The sequence below is a fragment of the Dreissena polymorpha genome, chromosome 9 (assembly GCF_020536995.1).
Source record: "Dreissena polymorpha isolate Duluth1 chromosome 9, UMN_Dpol_1.0, whole genome shotgun sequence".
Classification (NCBI taxonomy): domain Eukaryota; kingdom Metazoa; phylum Mollusca; class Bivalvia; order Myida; family Dreissenidae; genus Dreissena; species Dreissena polymorpha.
In genome coordinates this window covers 56,579,332-56,602,835 of record NC_068363.1, presented here as the reverse complement: position 1 = coordinate 56,602,835, position 23,504 = coordinate 56,579,332, and the positions used below count along the sequence as shown (strand labels likewise).

General features: G+C 35.9%; 1 protein-coding gene across 1 annotated transcript in view; it reads right to left on the bottom strand.

The window, feature by feature from the left end:
• Positions 1–9,956: 9,956 nt before the first annotated feature.
• The window catches only part of LOC127844672 (RNA cytosine-C(5)-methyltransferase NSUN2-like), a 52,691-nt gene continuing 39,143 nt past the window's right edge, over positions 9,957–23,504 (bottom strand). The window contains exons 17-22 of the mRNA XM_052375084.1: positions 22,239–22,371; positions 19,897–19,974; positions 18,781–18,922; positions 18,385–18,427; positions 12,829–12,956; positions 9,957–10,833 (exon numbers count right to left, since the gene is read on the bottom strand). Of these exons, the coding sequence (XP_052231044.1) occupies positions 10,799–10,833; positions 12,829–12,956; positions 18,385–18,427; positions 18,781–18,922; positions 19,897–19,974; positions 22,239–22,371 (559 nt within the window). The 3' untranslated portion in view covers positions 9,957–10,798. The remainder of the gene's footprint in view (positions 10,834–12,828; positions 12,957–18,384; positions 18,428–18,780; positions 18,923–19,896; positions 19,975–22,238; positions 22,372–23,504) is intronic.

The following is a 23,504-nucleotide window of genomic DNA, read 5'->3' as shown; positions in this document are numbered from 1 at the left end:
TAGTCTCTTTATCCACAACGCTTCTCTAATTACACGCTCTTGGCGTCCAGCGATATTTAGCGTCTCCAGGACCGAGAAGTACATATTGTCATCGCAGTGGCTCGAATCGAAGTGGGTAGTGATGGGCTTTTCTTTATTCAGGCGGACGTCTCGCAAGTGTTCACTCATGCGCTCTCGGATTTGCCTCTCCGTCTCCCCAACATAAACAACACACTCGCACTTGTTGCATCCTATACCGTATATCACGTTTCTCGTGCGACAAGTAACATTTTTGCACGTGCTGTAAGTAATTTTGCCGTCTGTGTCTTGAATGTCACTTGTTGTCAGTTTGTTACAGCACGTGCAGTTTGTCTCACATATGTGTGTGATAAAGGTAGCCTTGCTTGTCTTCTTGTGTACCAGGGTATCACAGAGGTTTTTGTCCCTACGGTATGCCACTAAAGGCGGTTTACTGAAGACTTCGCGCATCCTGTCTGATCTATATAGCACGTTTAAATGTTTGTGTACAATGCTGTGTACGTTGGGAAGAAGACTGGAAAACGTGACTACAAGAGGAACTCTGTCGTTTTGCGTTTGTTTTTTTTTATTTTTCCAGTAACTCTGTGCGCGACAGTGCATCTACCTTCTGTAACTGGCCTTCTACGAATTTCCCGCTGTACCCGCGTCTTCTTAATTGCAGTTTTATGTCATTTCTATGTTTATTGTAATCACCTTTCTGCTCACATATTCTTCGTATCCGCAAGCCAAGTCCATACGCTTAAGATCTTTTACTGCTAGGGGGGTGGCATGAGTCTTTGCGTATGTAGAGCTGTTTGTCCGTGGGCTTTACATATAGATCTGTGTAGATATGACCATTTCGCACACGTACGGTTGTATCTAGAAAAACGATAGTATGCGGACCATACCGAAGGTCTACATGAATATTTTCGTGTATTGAATTGGCATGTACGGTAAAAGCCTTAAGTTCAGGCGCGGTACCTATCCATATTCCAAAGCCATCATCTATAAACCTCTTATAAAATGCCGGTACTTTATAAGCTGCCATAAGTTTTTCGTCCCACTTCCGCATATAGCTACACGCAAAAAAATTTCCCAGTTTTGAGCCGATCGCCACTCCATCTGTCTGTACGTAGTTGTTTTCATTTAGACTGAAATTGTTGTTTTCCAGAACTGTCGTGATTACGTCAATCATATCATCAGTAGTGGCATACCGTAGGGACAAAAACCTCTGTGATACCCTGGTACACAAGAAGACAAGCAAGGCTACCTTTATCACACACATATGTGAGACAAACTGCACGTGCTGTAACAAACTGACAACAAGTGACATTCAAGACACAGACGGCAAAATTACTTACAGCACGTGCAAAAATGTTACTTGTCGCACGAGAAACGTGATATACGGTATAGGATGCAACAAGTGCGAGTGTGTTGTTTATGTTTGGGAGACGGAGAGGCAAATCCGAGAGCGCATGAGTGAACACTTGCGAGACGTCCGCCTGCATAAAGAAAAGCCCATCACTACCCACTTCGATTCGAGCCACTGCGATGACAATATGTACTTCACGGTCCTGGAGACGCTAAATATCGCTGGACGCCAAGAGCGTGTAATTAGAGAAGCGTTGTGGATAAAGAGACTAAAAACTATGAAACCGTTCGGATGTAATGTAAAAGACAGTGTGTTCCAGTCGGCAACATTAATTGACAGCATATAATGCTTATAATAAATAATAATATTTATGTTTATTTTATAAACATTATATATCTTATGTATATTGTGAACATGTATATGTGTATATGTATATATGTATGTGTGTATGTGTATGTGTGTATATGTATATATGTGTTTATGTATATATATGTATATATATCTATGTATGTGTGTATGTATGTATATGTATGTGTATATATGTATATATATGTGTATATGCGTATATGTGGGTATATGTGTATAATATCTATATAATAATATATACACAGCGTATAATTCATAATATGTAGCGACTTCCGAGTATTGGCGCGTAACGTCACGTTCACGTCGGGTAACGTTACGTCATTTATTTATATTTTTGTATTTACTTCCGTTGTGATCGACAGAAGAAAACGCTATGTAAAGTTGTCGTAATAATCGTTTACTGAAGAAGGCCTTTGGCCGAAATATTTAATAAAAGAGTAAATGTATGAAGTTTTAATAATTTCCTCCCTCTGGAGATCCAATACATAGAGTTTTCTTTAATGGTTCAATGTTCAGACTAAACATAAGTTGAACCTTACTGCTCGAGAATTGATTTGATTTGATAAGCCCAATTTCTTCTTGTGTACGTTATGTTTTGTTCTGCATCACTTAGCAGAAATGCATGTTATTTTTATGAGAATATAATTTGAACATAATATTATTTTAAACCAATATTTAAACATGTGTAATTTACGTGTCACATATAATGGGTATCGTCCTTTTCGCCATACAGTGCTTATTGATTTGTTGCTTTATTGTCATGTAGAATTTGTCATATTATTTTTATGAATAATCTCTCATTCTGTTCCTGAATCTTGTCACCAGATTTCAGCAGAGTAGTGAAGAACGGGGGTAATAAATTTATCACAATGAGTTTATAGTTCTTTAATTTGAAATTCATATTGGTTTACAATAGATACAAGTCGATGAAGCGTTTTTACAGTGTTCGGAAATAGATTTTACTGTTTAATACCAGTTTTCCTTTTATCAAATAAAGTTACACCCAAATATGCCGAATAACATCGGTTCATCATATGAAGTAAAGTTTTAAATTTGTTTGTCGATAACTTTTTTCGAAAATAAGAACTTTTTGTTTTGCAAATATTTATTTTCAGTTTTTATATTTAAAATATTTTTCGATGTCAGCTAACATGATTTGTGCTGATGTGGGAGAAGTTTACAATAGGACTTGATCATCGGAATAACAATAAGAACTTTATATCGTTGATCGTAATGATTCCACCAATAATATTAAGTGCCTCAATAATAGCATTAATCAAAATCAAGAACAGGATTCATAAGCAAGAGTCGCTTTGTTTTACACCAGATGATAAATTTGTATATTCAGATGTTTGATCGTTTAACCTGACGGTTGATTTCACTGATGAATGCATGTCTTTGAATGCGGAAACCATTTTAGAGTGTATTGGTTCGGTAATTAACTTTTTCAATTTACACTGTCATTACATTTAGCATAACCAATAAACATGAAATATAATGTTTTAACCAGAGTTTAAAACCTTGTTGATTATACTGTCAAGTGTTGACTGTGCTTTTTTTGGTAATCAATTGGAAAGTAAGATTTTGTTTTTATCCCATCAGAGTTTTCAAGCTGACAATGTCTGAAACGTGTTGCTCGATGCTTTTGATATCTTATATCAATCCCGCGGCCCAGGGTGGAAATTCGTGTTGTTTTGATTTGATTGACTGACGCCTCAAAATTAGTTGAACGGCGAGGAAGAGATCCGGAACTGATAACTTAAATTTGGCGTTCCTGGGTTGTAATTAATGCGTCTGTTACAAAATAAGTGTCAACATTGAAAGCGGTCGGTGTTGCGGTCTTGTCGTTTTATTGTTAACATTTTTCGTATCACATTTTCTATGAGCAGTACTTGCATCTAGTCCGGATTAGCCGGCCTTTTCATGCGAAAATGCTTTGCTTAATTTTGCGGGCTCAGTTTTTGTTAGATATGTTTTCTTGTTCTGCTTGACATTGTACTTTTGTTTACGTTACGTTTATTTGTCTTAAGTAACATCAAGATCATTTCTGTTAACATTTTTTTACAAAAGTTATTTTTATTCGCGTTAATCAATATGTTTCAAACCATTTCTTGGGATTAAAATTTCATGTTTCTACACCTGTGTGACACCTACATAACATAACCTCCAATACCACTTGTGATGATACTTTCTGACGACCGTTTATCACGGGCGCCACCTCTGTTTTGCGGTGCATTGATAAACGAGCCAATCCTACTTCCGAGGTGGCGCTAAGGACCGACTGTTTTTAAATGTCACGGATAATTCTACAGAGTGAGTAGGTTTTTTATGCTCCCCGAAAATGTTCAAGGAGCATAAAGTTGCCAGTTTGTCCTTCCTTCCTTACTTCCTTCCGTCACACTTTTGATACAGTTTCTCATAGCATCTTCAATACTTTACCGATCTATTTCATATTTGGCATGTAGGTACCTTGCATGGACCTCTACCTTTTGATGAGGTTTGAGGGCACTGAGGTCAAAGTCAAGGTCACCGAGGCTAATAATATTTTTTCCGTCACACTTTTGTTACAGTTTCTCATAGGGCCTTCAATACTTTACCGATCTCTTACATATTTGCCATGTAGGTACCTTGCATGGACCTCAACCTTTTGCTGAGGTTTGAGATCACTGGGCTCAAGGTCACAGAGGCTATTAATATTTTTTCCGTCACGCTTTTGTAACAGTTCCTCATAGCACCTTCAAACGTTACCGATCTCTTTCATATTTTGCATGTATGTTCCTTGCATGGGCCTCTACCTTTTGATGAGGTTTGAGGTCACTAGGGTCAAGGTCACCGAGGCTAATAAAAGATTTTTAGGTGGTTATTAACACATAGATTAACAAAGCGCATCATCGGGGAGCATCCATCAGTTTCACTTATATTCTTGTTTCTCAACATAATTCGCATTATTTTAAAAATCGGGAAATGTAGTGCGATACAGCGAATATTTATTCATCAACACGTGTACAGAAACATATAATAATAACAACTAGAGCTGCAACGATTCACCGACAGCTCGATTCGATTCGATTTCGATTTCAGACACTCCGATACCGATTTTTTCGATTCGATTCATCTTCAAACCTATTTTTATCATATATTCACTCTTATGCCTCAAAATTAACATTTCTGTTCAAATGTGATTTCAATAAAACACATAAAAAAATAATAGCAAATTAGGACTCAATTTTAATATACAAACTTCTGACTAGAAGATTGTGTTGATTACACAATAATATAAAAAATAAGTAAATAATCATAAGAACGTATCTGGAATCAGTTGAATGGTAGTACTATCACTATTACATCTTTACCCAAAACCGCTATAAGCATGTCTACCACTGTGCCATGACAGCATCACCTGTTACCTGTAGGACAAATCACATTCTCTAATAAACTTAACAAAACTCCAACAGAAATAGAACTACTTTTCTGGCTGGCGACTTGAGTAGTTGCACTTGTGCGTCCTCTTTGTCTTGCTAAATCAACGTTATGTTTGCGTTTGACATATTGCATTAAATTAGATTAGTGGTTGAGCCGGACTTAGTGTACGCCACATCCGTGAAGCACAGTTTACACTTTGCTTTATTGGTAGGGCTACCATCCCGAAACCCAAAATACTGCCATACTTTTGATTTTAGCTTCTTAGGCGCATCTGATAATTTCAATTTGTCGGCAACAACTTGTTCCGACATTTTGACGCTTTTTCCGAAAGTAGACCGTAACGGGCTTATTGATTGGATGACTAAAGTAATAAGCAACCAATCGCGCGCGTCGTAATTACAGGTAAAGATAAAACCTACACCTTCCTGTATCAATAGTCAGAATACAGCGCGCTTTACGTATCTATGTATATATATATATATATGTATATATGTTAAAGAATCGAATCGAATTTGGTAGGTTTGGTATCGTAATCGAATCGAAGCATTTCGAATCGATTTTCGATGAATCGGATCGAATCGTTGCAGCTCTAATAACAACCCATTTGGAAACGTGATTACCTTTATAGGTTCTGGCATGGAGATTTTAAACGGAAGATCGATGTTTTTTGCATGTGTGACGAGAAACCAACACACTCGCCCTGAAAAATTCTTCGTGAAAGTTCAAAACATCCGGCCCTTAGAGCCACCTCGGAAGTAGCATTGGCTCATTCATTAATGCATCGCAAAAAGAGGTGGAGTCCGTGATTAACGGCCGTGACTTTTTTAATTGCATTATAGCGCACCTTATATATAAACGTTTCTTTGATTAAAGTGAGAAACACAAAAGACATGGAGAATTCCATAATTATAGTAATTAGTAAATTACCTTGAGAGCGATGGTTGATATGAACTGGTTCTATTAGCTTTGCAGTAAGAAACAATAGAGTAAACAGGCACAAATACATCAGTTAAGTGAAAATAAATCAATTAAGTGACTTTTTGTCCCTACCGTTGAAACCGGAGGGGACTTATGGTTTCTGCTTTGTCTCTCAGTTTTTCAGTCTGTCACACTTTCCTGGATCCTGCGATAACTTTAAAAGTTCTTCATATTTTTTCATGAAACTTGACCCATGGACAGATGGCAATATGGAGATTATGCACGTCATCTAATTGTGTTCCTACGTCAATAATTCTGGTTGCTATGGCAACAAATAAGACTAGAAACATTGCTGAAAAATTGTGGATCCTGCGATAATTTTAAAAGTTCTTCATATTTTTTCATGAAACTTGAAACATGGATAGATGGCAATATGGAGATTATGCACGTCATTTCATGTTGATCCTACGTAAAGACTTCTGTTTGCTATGGCAACAAATAGACTGTAAATAATGCTGAAAATGGTGGAGTTTCACCGGTAGGGGACGTTTATTGCTTGGCAATAGTCTTGTTGTAAACCAGGTTTTCCGAAGGAAAAAACTGGTTATTAGATTGGCGAATGCGGGCGGGCTGGCGGGCGGGCGGAACAAGCTTGTCCGCTCTCTAATTCAAATAGTTTTTATCCGATCTTTACGAAACTTGGTCAGAAGTTGTATCAAGACAATATCTAGGTCAAGGTCGAATATGGGTAATGTCGCGTCAAAAACTAGGTCACGGGGTCACTTAGTGCATTTCAATGATTTAGCATGGTGTCCGCTCTCTAATTGAAGTAGTTTTCATCTGATCTTTACCAAACTTGATCAGAAGTTGTATCAAGACAATATCTAGGTCACGTTCGAATATGGGTCATGCCAGGTAAAAAACTAGGTCACGGGGTCGAAAAACAGATTGATTTTGAAACAAGGGGGGTAATTGTGATGAACAATCAGTAGCAATGCACATTTTGAGTTGCAGTTGTCTCCATTTATCAGACTTTCTTTTTAATGAAAACCTGGTTTTGTGACAATTTTGTCCCTTGTATTACATTGTATTTGCAAACTTTACCGCACACTTATATTCCACAACAGGAATACCAACCATATATTTGCAAAGCATTGAATCATAAAGTACACTATCATTGCGGACTGCGCTGGATAATCTGGGCCTTCCACATGAATTAAACGCCGTTTTCTCAAGAGTGAAGCTACTTTATATTTATATATTAAGCTATTATCTTCCGCATTTTCGTTGTGCAATTAATAATCCCCGCCGAAAAAAATTCGGAGGGGATATTGTAATTGGTCCCGTCCGTTTGTCCGCCTGTCCGTCCGAAACTTTGTCCGGAGCATAACTCCAAATCTATTCTATGCATTTACTTTAAACTTAGAATATAAACAGATGGCAACTAGGAGAAGTGCAATGACCAAGAACCATAACTCTATCTACCTTAGTTTTTTAATTATCTCCCCTTTTATATAATTTTAAAGTAAATTTTTGTCCGGAGCATAACTCTAAATCTACAGAAGGGATTTACTTGAAACTCAAAATATAAACAGATGGCAAGTAGGAAAAGTGCAGTGACTAAGAGCCATAACTCTATCTACCTTAGTTTTTTTTAATTATCTCCCCTTTTATATAATTTCAAAGTAAATTTTTTGTCCGGAGCATAACTCAAAATCTACTAAAGGGATTTACTTGAAACTTGAAATATGAACAGATGACAAGTAGGAGAACTGCAGTGACTAAGAACCATCACTCTATCTACCTTAGTGTTTGAATTATCTCCCTTTATTTAATTTCAAAGTATTTTTTTGTCCAGAGCATAACTCAAAATCTACTTAAGGGATTTACTTGAAACTTGAAATATAAACAGATGACAAGTAGGAGAAGGGCAGTGACTAAGAACTATGACTCTATCTACCTTAGTGTTTGAATTATCTCCCTTTATTTAATTAGTATTTTTTTGTCTTGAGCATAACTCTAAATCTACAAAAGGGATTTACTTAAAACTTTAAACATAAACAGATGGCAAGTAGGAGAAGGGCAGTGACTAAGAACCATAACACTATCTACCTTTGTTTTTGAATTATCTCCCTTTTTTTAATTACAAAGTAAATTTTTGTCCGGAACATAACTCTAAATCTACTGAAGGGATTTACTTGAAACTAGAAATATAAACAGATGGCAACTAGGAGAATTGCAGGGAACAGGAACCATAACTCTTTTAGCCAAAGTTTTTGAAATATCTCCCTTTATTTGTTTTACAAATATTATTCTACTCTCTAAAACAAATGTTGTCATACAAGCAAACACATTTCGGCGGGGATTTGAAACTACTGTGACAAGCACTTGTTAGATTTAATAATAAAACAAGATATGTGTTTGTCAGAAACACTATGTCCCCTTTTGCTCCGCTTTAAATCTATATATTTGACCTTTGACCTTGAAGGATGACCTTGACCTTTCACCACTCAAAATGTGCAGCTCCATGAGATACGCATGCATGCCAAATACCAAGTTGCTATCTTCAATATTGCAAAAGTATTCATTAAATGAGCGATTTTGACCCATATATTTGACCTTTGACCTTGAAGGATGACCTTCAACTTGACCTTTCACCCCTCAAAATGTGCAGCTCCATGAGATACACATGCATGCCAAATATCAAGTTGCTATCTTGAATATTGCAAAAGTTATTTCAAATGTTAAAGTTGGGGCGAACAATCAAACAAACAAACCAACAGACAGGGCAAAAACAATATGTCCACCACTATAGTGGTGGGGGACATACAAATCTTTTAAATTTAGTATACCGGTAGTATAAATACAAGTATTGTTAAAATTAAAATTTAACACTATGTATCAAAAAATGTATGTCTTATATTTTCTTTCCAATATGCCGATAAGGTATTTTAATTTTAAGTACCCGCCCGTTGCCGCACTGTGGTAATCAACAGGGAGTTTGTGTTGCACATAGCCAATATCAGGGCAAACATTTATTCGATGGAATTTCGTAAAATTACTGATTTTCACAAAACGAAGATTGTAGAGGTGAAATTTATAGTAATGTGATGCATATGTGAATATATTTTAAATATTGCTGTCAGTTTCGTCAATTCCATTAAATTTTAGTTTTGTCTTAAGCACCCAATAAGTAGCAAACTCAAGTATATTTTATCATTCAAGTGAAACATTGAAAGTGCTGTTAAAAAGTCAGTTACATTTAAACGCGTGACCTGACATTAGCGTCATGTCACCACGTTATTTCCTATACATTTCATGACCCGTGATGAACGTTTACATGCAAGCAGTGTATTATTGCAGTCAATTCTTAAAATGGATCTGTTGACGTAAAATAACTTTATTCAGTAACGTTCAGTTGTACGCTGTGATTTGAGCAACTACATATAAGCCTTGTTCTGGGAAAACTGGGTTTAATACATGTGCGTAAAGTATCTTCCCAGAATATGCAGTCCGCACAGGCTTATCAGAGACGGCATTTTCCACCTAAACTTGATTTTCGTTTCCTGAAGACTTCCTTTAAATTAAAATTTCATTAACGCAGAAAGTATCCCTAATCTGGGATGACACTTTTCGCACATGCCAAGTTTTTTCCAGAACGCAGCTCAATTATCATTGTGGACCATTGGCTTAATTATCATAAAGGACCAAACACGCAAGCTTGAAAGCTGTAAGTTGACATGTGATTGGGTACTATGTGCGACAAGTTTGGATCTGCGGTTAAACATACAGACTCGAACAGGATTCCAATATATACCATTTACTTTGTTGTTTAATGTATAATGAGGTGCAACGCACAAAAATTAACAAGAATAGAAAAGACATTGCCATGCTGTTTATTGACAGAAATCAAATGAGCACATAAAGACGTCGTTTTACACAAACAGGAGGTTTAGTTCAATAAACGCAGATGCTGCCCGGTAAAGCCTTGTCCATGAATGATTCCTTGGTCTATTTGAATAAGTCTAGGTCCAAAAGTAGATAATGTCCAGGTCAAAATGAGATCAGGTGATGTGAGAGTACTGAGTGTTCTTTGGAAGTACAAAGCTTTTTGGTAGGTAGTGTTGATGTTGAACGAACAATTGACCAATAATTTTGACTTTTTGAATAAGTCTGAATCCAAAAGTAGGTCAATTTTAATGTCAAAATGAGGTCAGATGATGTTTGTGTGTTGTGTATCAAAGATTTTGTAGAGGGCATTAGTGATTTAAGACAAGTCAGGTGCTGAGTGTGTGTTGACAGTGTTCCAAGACAACATCTATGCAAGTATCAAAGCTTTGAAGGTGATATTATTGATGTTATACAAAACATGTCATTATTAAATATAACACGTGGCATGAATGGATGAACCTACATGTCAATAGCTATATGCTTACCTGCATCAGTAAATGTTTGGGTTAACAAAAATATATAATCCAAAAGAACATTATTATAAGTACAAGATAAAAATCAACAAAATTTCAACTGAAATTTTAGCAAGGTCTTCTTTTTTTCCTACAAAATCTATCCTAGTAAATGCACTATGAATCATTATTCAGTCCAAATTAAGTGTTCATGGTTATGAATGCTGTCGAAAAGCCACAGTGTTTGAATCTCCGATTACAAAACCATACTGCAATGGTAAGGATTGTTGTGTGTGATGTGTAGGGATACCGGAGACATCTACACAATGTCCATCTCATCCTCACTGTCCTCATCTGAAACAGGGCCAGCAGATTTGAGTCTTGGTCTGGGAAAACTGAGCTTAATGCGTAATGTGTCGTCCCAGATAAGCCTGTTCGGACTGCACAGTTTAATCAGGGACGACACTTTCTGCTTTTATGGTATTTTTCATTTAAAGGTAGTCTGTAATTACCAAAAATCCAGTTTAGGGGAAAGTGTTACACCAGATTAGCCTGTGCAGACTGCACACGCTAAACTGGGACATAACTTTAGGCACATGCATTAACCCAAGTTTTCTCAGAAGATGCATATTTTATCCGATCATCATGTCATGCCCCATGTTCATATTTGTTTATTGATATTGACAACTGGGTCGTAATGGCTCTAAAGTGCTCAAAATAAGTTCTAGTGGTAAAATAATATTAAGATTTATCCTTGTGACCAAGTTTTCAATTTCAAATGACCCGGTTTTAAACTTTGTCTTGATATAGTTCCAACAACCATCTCTGATCCAGGTTTTGTCATACCAAAATTATATCATAGAATGGACCATTCAATGTGTATTTAAGGTTTGTGTAAGGTTTTACATGATACATGTAACATAATTTTTATCTCACTTGACCCGCAATCAATTCTGGCCCACTATTGTCATGGTAAACATTCTGACCAAGATTCACCAAGAATGAGCCAGAAAATGTGGCTTCTTGAAGAATAACAAAAAGATGATTCTAGGAATTTGATGTGAAGATCTAAGATTTTAACTGTTGACCTTTGGTTTGAACCAACTTGACCCAAATGCAAACCTGGTCCACATATTGCAAGGATAGATAACAATTCAGAAAATGTTTCATCAAAATTGAGTCATTAACATTTTTTCTTGATTGGTTTCAATGTTTTTTAAGTACTAAACTCAGATTTGAACTTGGCGTATTTACTGTAAAAAATGAATGAGTAAACAATGCGGCATCTTATGTGGTAATTAGCTACAAGTTTATGACAATCTCCGCATGACGTAGCACATAGACTGACCGCAATAACTTACTTTAAGGGCTAGGCTGAGGTGACCTTATAAATGATTGGGATTTATGGTATTTTCAGAAGCATCAATATATAATTGTATGATCCGAGACCAACGTGATATATATCTGGAATGACACTAATAATCATCTTAATAAGATGCACAGTTTTTTATGATAAATTAATGATAAAATATTATTACCTGATATTCTCTATAATTTCTTAATTATTTTTGCCATCAGAACAATATCCATAGACATGCCCAACATGTCTTTTAAGAAAAAATAAATATTTCATAAATGTTAATAGTCAAGTTAAAAATAATTATTTGACCCACATTATGTGAAAATGGGTCTAATGTCATATAAGGCTTGGGTAGCTACATTCTCTGATAACAAGACCACAAAACCTTGCATGACTTTAAAGCCTATAGCGTAGCTCCTGACCAGAATGCACAGACAGGGGCATATGCCATAAAAAACATTTTTGCCTGAATTAATTGTGAATTTTGTCCAGTGAATGTTTGTAAACAAGTATTTCTGAATGAAACAATATCTCTATTTTGTTCAATTTAGATAAAATATTTAAATGTGAAAAGGTTTAGTTTTGAATAAAGGTGAGTTTCTAAAGTTATCATAAAATCAATAAAATTTTCTAAGTCTCACTAAATAATTTTATCTGCATTCAACACTAACCCAATTATCTTAATAATCAGAGGAAAAATCATACAAGCCTTATTTTGGGAAAACTGGGCTTAATGTATGTAAGGTTAAGTGTCATACCAGATTAGCCTGTGAAGTCAGACAAGGGTTATCAGGGACGACACTTCCGCTTTTATGATAATTTTCAATTAAAGGAAGTCTTAACTTTGCGTAAAACCAGTTTAGGGGGAAAGTGTTGTCCCTGATTAGCCTGTGCTGACTGCACAAGCTAATCTGGAATGACACTTTACGCAGATGCACCTAGCCCAGTTTTCCTAAAATGAGGCTCACATTAGTAGAAAATTATTGTACCTGGAGTGATTCCACACAGTCTTAGCAGGTGATTCTCAACAGAGTCTATGTAGAATCCAAATGAAGGCTTCACAAACAGTGAGAACTTCTCACGTTGCAACAGAATGCTGCATGGCGGGTCAGCATTTCTTAAATATAATGAATACACATGTCAACAATTAGGTGTAAATCACACTCAAACTAGACAAACCTTTTTGGAAAAAATCAATAAGTGTCACCTCTACTTGAACTAAATTTTAAATGAATAAAAAATATACATTCTGGACCCATGATGATTGTTTCATAGTGTTCCCTTTATCTTGTATTTATAAAGACAGAAGACATAATTTCATTTCATTTGTTGAATATGGAATTCATATAAAGACTGTAAAATAAGCAAGGCTGGACACTACACTTCATGGTGACAACATATTTCAAGATTTAAACAAGAGATGTGTTTGTCAGAAACACAATGCCCCCTATTGCGCTGCTTTGAAATAAAATTTCAATATATCATTTGGCAGGTTTAGAAATTATCTCCCTTTTAAACCTTATTACTTCCCTTGGATTAAATTGTTTGACTTTTGACCTTGAAGGATGACCTTGACCTTTCATCACTCGAAATGTGCAGCTTCATGAGATACACATGCATGCCAAATATCAAGTTGCTATCTTCAATATTGCAAAAGTTATGGCCAATGTTAGTTTTCAGACGGACGCACAGACTGACGGACTGACAGACGGACAGTTCAACTGCTATATGCCATCCTACCGGGGGCATAAAAACTTGATTGAGAAATGTATAAGTATTTCAATCCAAAAACTCAGAACATTTATTGGTTCTTTAATAAAAATTGCTAATTTCAAGGGCACAGTACTTGGTAATGTGAGGATCACTGGGCATAAATAAGGTGTCTTGCACATCTACATTTCCTTTTAATCTCAAGTTTTAATTCAATTGCTTGAGAAATGGTTTGCTAAACAAACATTGAACGTGGTATACATCTGCCAAACAAATGGCTTTGTTCATTTGCATGTAACTTAATTTTAAATGTTAAATATGAAAGAAATATCTAAAACAAGATATGTTTGTAAAACACTATGTCCCCCCCCCCCCCCCCCCCTCCCGATATATTTGACCTTTAAGGATGACCATGACCTTTCACCACTCAAAATATTCAGCTCCATGAGATACACATGCATGCTGAATATCAGTTGCTATCTTCAATATTGCAAAAGTAATGGCCAATGTTAAAGTTTGACACAAACAAACCAACAAATAAAGAAACAGGGCAAAAACAATATGTCCCTCAGTATAGACTGGGGGACATAAAAAGTTCAGTGTGTGTGAAACATGTGACATTCAAACATCACATGCTACCATGACCTTGCAGCCATGTTTTAAACAGGACAGGTGACTTCTTGAATGTTACAAGGCTTAACTATAGCAAGATAAGAAAACCTGCCCTTTCAGCTGATGAGCTGATGGGCATGTTTAAACAAGAGGGCCTGAACGGCCCAAAGTCGCTCACCTGAGATAAAAAGAAATGTCCTGTTCTTTGCAGCCCAATATATCAATGAAACAAATGTTCTAACCAAGTTTCATGAAGAATGAACAACAAATGGCCCTCTGGCGGCCATGTTTTTTTTAACAGTCTCAGCTGAACCATTTTTGAACTCTTCTTCGTCCAAATTTCATGAAGATAATGTCTTCTAGACAGTTCACATGTTTTCACTTTATACATATAAAGAAAACTGCCCCATTGCCTGGTGCCCATGTTTTTCCACTTATAACGACCATTTTCACACTCGTCTGAGACATTCACATAACTAATGTTTTGACAAAATTTTATGATGATTAAGTAAAAAGTGAGACTTCTAGAGTGTTCACACGCTTTTTTACTATATAAATATAAGGAAAAAGACCCCCCCCCTGGCGGTCATGTTTTTTTTATAGATCCAAACCATTTTTAAACTCAAATGTCGTATCCAGGCGTGTAAGTGCGGTCTCGTTTACTTACGCACTTGAACTGGTCACGGGATGGTTATGAGTTATGTAACTTTGTGAGCACTTATGTAATGCGGAAATATTTATTCCACAATCGCTTATTTCCGGTCAGGATGACACCGCTGACTGGTTGTAATTCAATTAAGTAAAGGTATTGCCGTTGACTTTAATCATTTTATAAACATATTATTCAACAGTAGGCTGTTTTACACTAAACAATTTAGAAATATGAAAATGTATCAATTTTATATTTCATTTCATTAATATTGTGTATCATTCATTACCGTTTTATTTTCTATTTTCTGACATCGTTTAAATACATTAAGCCTGAAAATGATTTATCTTGATAAATGAACTCCACAAATAAGAAAGGTAAATCTTGATTTTGAAGATTATTCTGAATTTGTTTTTTATCTCCAGAAACTTATAATTGAAATTATTTCCTTATTGTTTTCATAGAATATCCATTTGATATTTGCTAACATATCTTTAATATGATTATATAGAGTGAATCATTATGGAATCTTGTTGTGATATGAAGTTCCCATTTAAATTACATATTTTTTTGTTAATTGTTAAAAACATGCATTAAATACTCCCACTGTGAAATAAAATATATAAAACAGTTCAACCAGCTTTTATTACTGACCGCTGATATTAACATCTGGCATACAGCACAGTGAGAGGGTCTGTAAGCTGAGTGGTAAATAGTTACACACTGCAATGATCAATATCGGGGTCTAAAAAATTCTAGAGCAAAACTACAAATAAATTGGGAAATATGACTCAGCAGGTTAAACAATGTAGATAGATACTGCAAAATTGTGTACATGTTGTCTTCATTTCAGCTTTCTCTTAGTTGATAGGCTTACCATAAGTAATAATGACTAAAACAGTTGTTAATAATGAAAATTCTGTGTTATAAAAAAATAAATAAAACAGTTTATGGTACATAATACTGACATAATAAAACCAAACTTTACTACACAGGACACAAATGTTCTGACCAAAATTCATGAAGATTGGGCAACTGAATTAAATAAAACTAGAGTGTTAACAAGATTTTACTATAGCCGTAGGAGCCATGTTTTTCAAGCAAACATTATTATTTTCGAACTCGTCCAAGATATCATTAAGACCAATCTTCTGACCAAATTTCATGAAGACAATAAATGTGGCCTCTAGAGTGTTAACAAGGTTTTACTAAAGCCATTTATAGCCATATAAGGAAAAATTCCCCGCCCCTGGTGGTCATGTTTTTAAAGCAACAAAAACCATTTTCGAACTCATTCAAGATATCATTGGGACAAATCTTCAGACCAAGTTTCATGATGATCGGAAAATAAATGGGATCTCTAGAGTGTTAACAAGGTCATACATTTCAATATAATGTAAAATAAAACTTAAGAAGAACATGTGTCGAAAAATGCGAAATAAGCGAGATATTTAATTCTGAAATCGAAAATGTATGTACAGTCGAATTCCCAAGAATGTATATCATGCATGTACGATGTGAATCGTAATTTAGTTTAATGGTTGTTTTTAAATTCCTGCAGCGATGTCTATTCATACGACACACGAACACTAACTCCAATCCTAATAAAAAGGCAAATTCTTCGGTGAATGTAGGAAAATATGTATGAAATATCTTCATCACCATCGGCTCGGGGGCGCTAATTTGTCTTTGCTGCATATTATGAAATTCGTCTTCAATATCTTGCCTATTTTGTGTTATTGTAACATGTATTTATCCATATATTACAATTTAACACATATAAAAATCGTATAGTCTTGCTTTAATTGTTTGACAAAGAATGCCATATTGTACAGAATCCTCAAACAATAAAAAAAAATATTCAAAAGTTGGCTATCTTCCAGAATGTAAAACTATCATTTATAATTAATTCCACTTAATCTTCTTGTGCTTAAAACAAATATTTTAAAAAGGGAGACAACTCTGTCAATTCAACATAATTTTTCATTTGCAGTTACTTCCCTTGACATGATAAACTATATAGTGTTCAAAAGCTGTTATTACTATATAAATATAAGGAAAATGACCCCCCCAGCGGCCATGCTTTTTTACCGATCCGAACCATTTTTGAACTCAACTGTCATATCCAAAAAACACATGTTCTGACCAAATTTCATGAACATTGGACCAAAAATGTGACTTCTAGAGTGTTCCAGTGTTTTCACTATATACATATAGAGAAAACTGCCCCGCCCCCTAGCAGCCATGTTTTTTCACCGATCTGGACCATTTACGAACTCGTCCGAGATATCAATGAAACCAATGTTTTGACCAAGTTTCATGATGATTGGGCCAAAATTGTGACTTCTAGAGTGTCCACAAGGTTTCTCTATAGCCATATAAGTATTACTGCCCTGCCACCTGGCAGCCATGTTTTTCAACAGACCGGAACCATTTTTTAACTCAACCAACATATCATTTAGACAAACATTTTGACAAAGTTACATGAAGATTGGGCATCAAATGTGACTTCAACAGTGTTCACAAGGTTTTTCTTTTTTTTGACCTAGTGACCTAGTTTTTGACCCAGCATTACCCAGTTTCGAACTCAGTCGACAAATGTTCTAACCAAGCTTCATAAAGATCAGACAATAAATGTGGCCCCTAGAGTGGTAACAAGGCAAAATGTTGATAACGCACGACGGACGACGCACAACGGACAAAAAGCGATCACAAAAGCTCACCATGAGCACGTTGTGCTCAGGTGAGCTAAAAAAAAAGGGGTGCACTCATTTTCAAACTCAACAAGAAAATGGTAAGGATATTTGTAATGAGTAAGTTCCATGATGATTGAGCAGTATATCTGTGCCTTCTTAAGTATTCACAAGCTCTTTGTTTATGTTGACCATGTGACCGAGTTTTAGACTCCAAATGACCCAGTTCTAAACTAGGTCAAGATGTCATTTGTACAAATAGTCTGACAAAGTTGTATAAATGTGGTCTCTAGAGTGTTCACAAGGTTAATAGTGATGATGCAAATAGAACAAAAATTGATCAAAAAGGAAGTCTTAACTTTGATCAAAAAGGATCACCATGAGCATGTTGGGCACAGATAAGCTAAAATCTTTTGTGAGCACATTTTATAGTCTTTAAGTAAGACAAGTAATTGTTTTTTGTTAACTACATGTTGAGAATGTGTCACCTTTATATAAAAGTCATACTAAATCCCACAAATAAAATTAAGAAAATAAAGAAGATTAAATTTCTATAAGACCTTCCATAATATTCCAATCAATTTCCAGTGTGCTCTTTCATTAAATTATCCTTGTTCTTGGAAAACTGGGCTTTATTCATGTGCATTCAGTGTCATTCAAGATAAGCCTGTGCAGACCACGCAAGCTTATTAGGAACAACATCTTAAGATTTAATTCTTTCAAGGCAGTCTCATTTTACCTAAAATCCACTTTCTGCAGAAAGTGTTGTCCCTGAATGTCCCTGCAGACTGCAGAGGCTAATCTGGGACGACATTTTACGCACATGCATTAAGCCCCATTTTCCCAGAACAATGCCGATTCAACCTGTTTACAAAACTTACTTGCTCTTGGCCTCACAGTGGAAATACACCGTCCCATCTTGGGCTGAAAAAGCATGATCAAGACATACATTGGAACATCATCAAAACTGTCCTTAACCAATGCATGATCAAGAATTCAAAGTGCACAGTAGAATTACATATTTTTGTGTGAAGTACATTTTAATTGGGAGAATGATTTTTTCATTTGATAATGTTATCACCCTGTGAATACATTAAAGTTGTGTAACAGGGATAAGTGCAAAATACAAATAGCTGGGATAGTTTCACTGTGTTTCCATTATCTTGTGTTATGTTTATTAAGACATAATTAATAATCTCCACAAAAATAAGATTGCTGAGACAATAATAAAATCCCCAATCCAAAAACGTTTCAAAGTTAAAGAAGCCTTGCACTACCTCCCAGGGCTTCGAGGGCCTTCCTTGTTTTGTCTGAGAGTTTGCTGAAGGGCAGCTCTTTGTCCTGTAGCAGCAACACGAGGTCTGCCTTGGGCACGGGGATCAGCCACTTGTTAATGAATGGCAAGATGGCAGTAGCCCCCTGCAAACATGGGGAAGAAATAAGGTATTAATGGCGTTATATCAATAGCTCTATACACAAATGGCAGAGGCATACAGCATTAAACAGTACAAGAGCGCCTGAAAGGCCCACAGTAGCTTACATGAGATACAAAGGAACTGTCCTGTTTTGTGCTGCCCAAGATATTATTAGAACAAATGTTTCAACCAAGGTTCATAAAGTGAACTTTAAATGCAACTTTTAGAGAGCTTACAAGGTTTTAATATAGCCATATGGTGGCTATGTTTTTCAACAGACCGGAACTATTTTCAAACTCATCTAAGATATCATTAAAACAAATGTTCTGACCAAGTTTCAAGATTGTTGGACCATAGCCATATATGGAAAAATGCCCCGCCCTCTGGCCGCAATGTTTTTCATCCAACCAGAACCATTTTTGATCTCGTCCAAGATATCATTGGAACAAATCTTCTGACCAAGTTTCATGAAGATCCGAAACAAGATCTGTCACCATAGGATGACTTATGCACCCTATAAACGCTTGGTAGAAGATGTGAGCTTTTTTCGAAACCTAAACGCAGATTTCGAAACCTAAACGCAAAGTTCGAGGTCAAGGTCACAGGGTTCAAAATTTGTGTGCGTATGGAAAGGCCTTGTCCATATACACATGCATGCCAAAAATGAAATTGCTATCTGAAGCGACATAGAAGTTATGAGCATTTTTCAAAATCTAAAGTTTTGGACCCGGCATGACCCATATTCGACCTTGACTTAGATATTGTCTAGATACAACTTCTGACCAAGTTTGGTAAACATCGGATGAAAACTATTTGAATTAGCACGAAAAGTGTGACAAACAGACAGTGCAAAAACTATATACCCCCTTTTCTTGAAAGGGGGCATATAAATATGTGGACTCGTCCATTATATCATAACAACATATGTTCTTACCAACGTTAAATAACCAGATGCATACTAAAACAGTGCGGACTTACCCAGAGAACCAGCTCTGGTCTACTTGCAGGTGTGGACTTGATAAACAGCATTCCACCAGCAAACTTTCCTGAGGATTTCTGAAAATGATCAAGCAAGCCATGAATATGTAACAGAAGCTTCATTAAGTTCTTTAAAGTTTCGGTATTTTTTATCTTTTATATCAACAGGTAATATGTAAACTACAGATGGAAGAATGTAATATATCAATTACATATGGAACAATGTTATATATTAATAACATATGGAACAATTTAATATATAAAAATACATAGAAATATTTTAGTTAAAAATTTATCACAAACAAGGCCCAAATTTGCTCATTGGAGATACAAAGGAAGTGACCTGTTCATGTGCAGCCCAAGATATCATTAGAACAAATGGTCTGACCAAGTTTCATAAAGATTGACCTATTTATGTGACTTTAGAGTGTAACCAAGGTCTTACTATTGCAATTTAAGGCAAAATGCCCCGCCCCCTGGCAGCCATGCTTTTCAACAGACCAGAACCATTTTCAAACAAATCCAAGATGTCATCACAAAAAATGTTCAGAACAAGTTCAACAAGAAACCGTCAGAGACGGGTGATGCTCCCCAAAGTTTTTTTTTGGTCACAATATTGCACTATATATTCAGTGAAAGGAAACGTCTTGAGGGCACAGTAGTTGGGGGGACAAGAATTTTTTATAGAAAATCTCAAAAGGCCAAAAATCATCCGGCCAGAACCTGCTGATAATATGCACAGCTCCTCTTGGTAGTGAAGCTTCCCATAAAGTTTCATTGAATTCCGGTCATTAGTTGCTGAGAAATAGCCCGGACAAAAATTGTGCATGGACGGACGGACACACGGACGGACAGACGAAGCAGCGACTATATGCTCCCTCCAAAATAAATTTTGAGCATAATAAATACTGGACTATAAATGTGACTTTTAGAGTGCTAACAAGGTTTTACTAAAGCCATATAAGGAAATATACCCTACCCCCTATAGTCATCATGTTTTTCAACAAACTGGAACCATTTTTGAACACATGCTAGATATCATTGAGAAAATATTCTGACCAAATTTCATGAAGATCAGACAATCAATGTGGCCTCTAAAATGTAAACAATATTTTACTCTAGCTATATAAGAACAAATTATCTGCCCCCTGGTGGCAATTTTTTCAACCAACCGGAACCATTTCCGAACTTGTCCAAGATATCATTGGGACAAATTTTCTGACGGAGTTTCATAAAGATCGGATAATAAATGTGGCATCAAGAGTATTAACAATATTTTACTATAGCCATACATGGAAAATGCCCCGCCACCTGGTGGTCATGTTTTTTAAGCTACTGGAACCATTTTCGCACTCATCCAAGTTATCATTAGGACAAATGTTCTAACTCAGTTTCATTAAGATCAGAGGATAAATGTGGCCTCTAGAGTGTTAACAAGATTTACTATAGCCATATAAGGGCAAATGCCCAGCCCCCTGGCAGCCATGTTTTTCAACCAACCGGAACCATTTTTGAACTTGTCCAAGATATAATTGGGACAAATCTTCTGACAAAGTTTCATGAAGATTGGACAGAAATGATGTTAACGAGGCAAATGTTGATGTGGCATGTTGCACAATGGACAAACGGCGATCACAAAAGCTCACCATTAGCACATTGTGCTCAGGTGAGCTAAAAAGGTTTAAATATAATAAAATGACCCTTGTTCTGGAAAACTGGACTCAATGCATGCAGTGTTTTTGGGGATTAAAAATCAGGTCCAGTATTTTGCCCCATTCCCAAAGGAAAAAAAAAGTATATATTTTACCCACATGGGACCTAAAATTTCAAATTGAAGGTTTCCAAAAAAAAGGTGTTTTTTTTATCTCAACATTTTGTTCTTCTCCCATCCAGCTTTATAAGTTCAACTTAAGTAAATATAATACTGAAATCACTTTTAGTCTCAATTTTGACGCAATTTTTAGCAAAACAACAACAACACTAATTTCCCAATTTTATTTAAAGCGGCGCAAATTTTCCCAATCCAAAGGGACCCGGCCCCATTCCCAAAATGGCTATAAAAAAACACTGGCATGTGTATCAAGAGTCATCCCTTGTTAGCGTGTGCAGTTTAAAAAGGCTCAAAAAAGACAACAATTTTCGCTTCTATGTAATTTTTTGTTCACAAGAAGTCTCTGAAATGAAAATGAAAAATAAATGAAAATCCAGTTTAGGTAGTGTTGTTCCTGAGTAGCCTGTGTGAACTGCACAGGCTAATCTGGGATGACACTTTACACATGCATTTAGTACAGTTTTCCCAAAACAAGGCTCAAATGCAATGCATGGCTCTTGCTGTGACTCACAAAAATCTTTGGGTTATGAAGGAGAAGATTCTTGACATTCTGGCTGAAGAAGTAGTACAGAGTGCTCTTCTCTTCCTCTACAAACTTCAGCAGGTACGGTGTGGGATCAAACTTCCTGATATCATACTGTTTCCTGGAAAAAAAGCTACATGGTAGGATCAAACTTCCTGGTATCATATTGCTTACCAGAAAAAAAGTTACAGAGTGGGATAAAACTTCCTGGAATCATATTGTTTCCTGGAAAAAAAGCTAAGGTGTGGGATCAAACTTCCTGAAATACTGTTTCCTGGAATAAAGTTATGGAGTAGGATCAAACTTTCTGACATCATACAGTTTCCTTGAACAAGAGGGCCAAGATGACCCTAGTTCGCTCACCTGAGAGGAGTCGGTTCATTTAATCTTTACCAAACGTCAAACTTGACCCAGATATTGTCCAGACAAACATCCTGGTCAAGTTTCATCATTATTGAACCAAAACTCAGGCATATGGAGTGTTTTTGTTTTTGTAAGATTTTACCTGGTGACCTATATTTTGAGTTGACCCCCCTTACCAAACATCAAACTTTGCTTAAAAAAATAAATATTATGACCAAGATTCATAAAATCTGAAACAAAATTGTGACCTCTAGAGTGTTTAGAAGGATTTTGTATAATATAATGAAAATTTGGACAATCTAAGGGCAATAATTATGGCATTAATTATGTGATATATATATAAAACCAATCTTTGTACCAAGTTTCATGATGATTGGGCAATAATTGTGACTTCTAGAGTGTTCACAAGCTTTTTTTATAAGAAAATATATATACTTATATTTATTTATATTTTAATATAAGAAAACTGCCCCCCCCCCCCCCCCGCTGCCATGTTATTCAATTGACCGGAACCATTTTCGAACTCAACTCTCATATCAAGGAAACAAATGTTCTGACCAAATTTCATGAAAATTGGGCCAAAAATGTGACTTCTAGAGTGTTCACATGTTTTCACTTTATACATATAGAGATATCAATAAAACCAATGTTTTGACCAACTTTCATGATGATTGGGCAAAAATTGTGACTTCTTGAGTGTTTACAAGGTTTCTCTATAGCCAAATAAGGAAAACTGCCCCACCCCTCTGGCAGCCATGTTATTCAACTGACCGGAACCATTTTCAAACTCAACTCTCATATCAAGGAAACAAATGTTCTGACCAAATTTTATGAAAATTGGGCAAAAAATGTGACTTCTAGAGTGTTCACATGTTTTCACTATATACATAT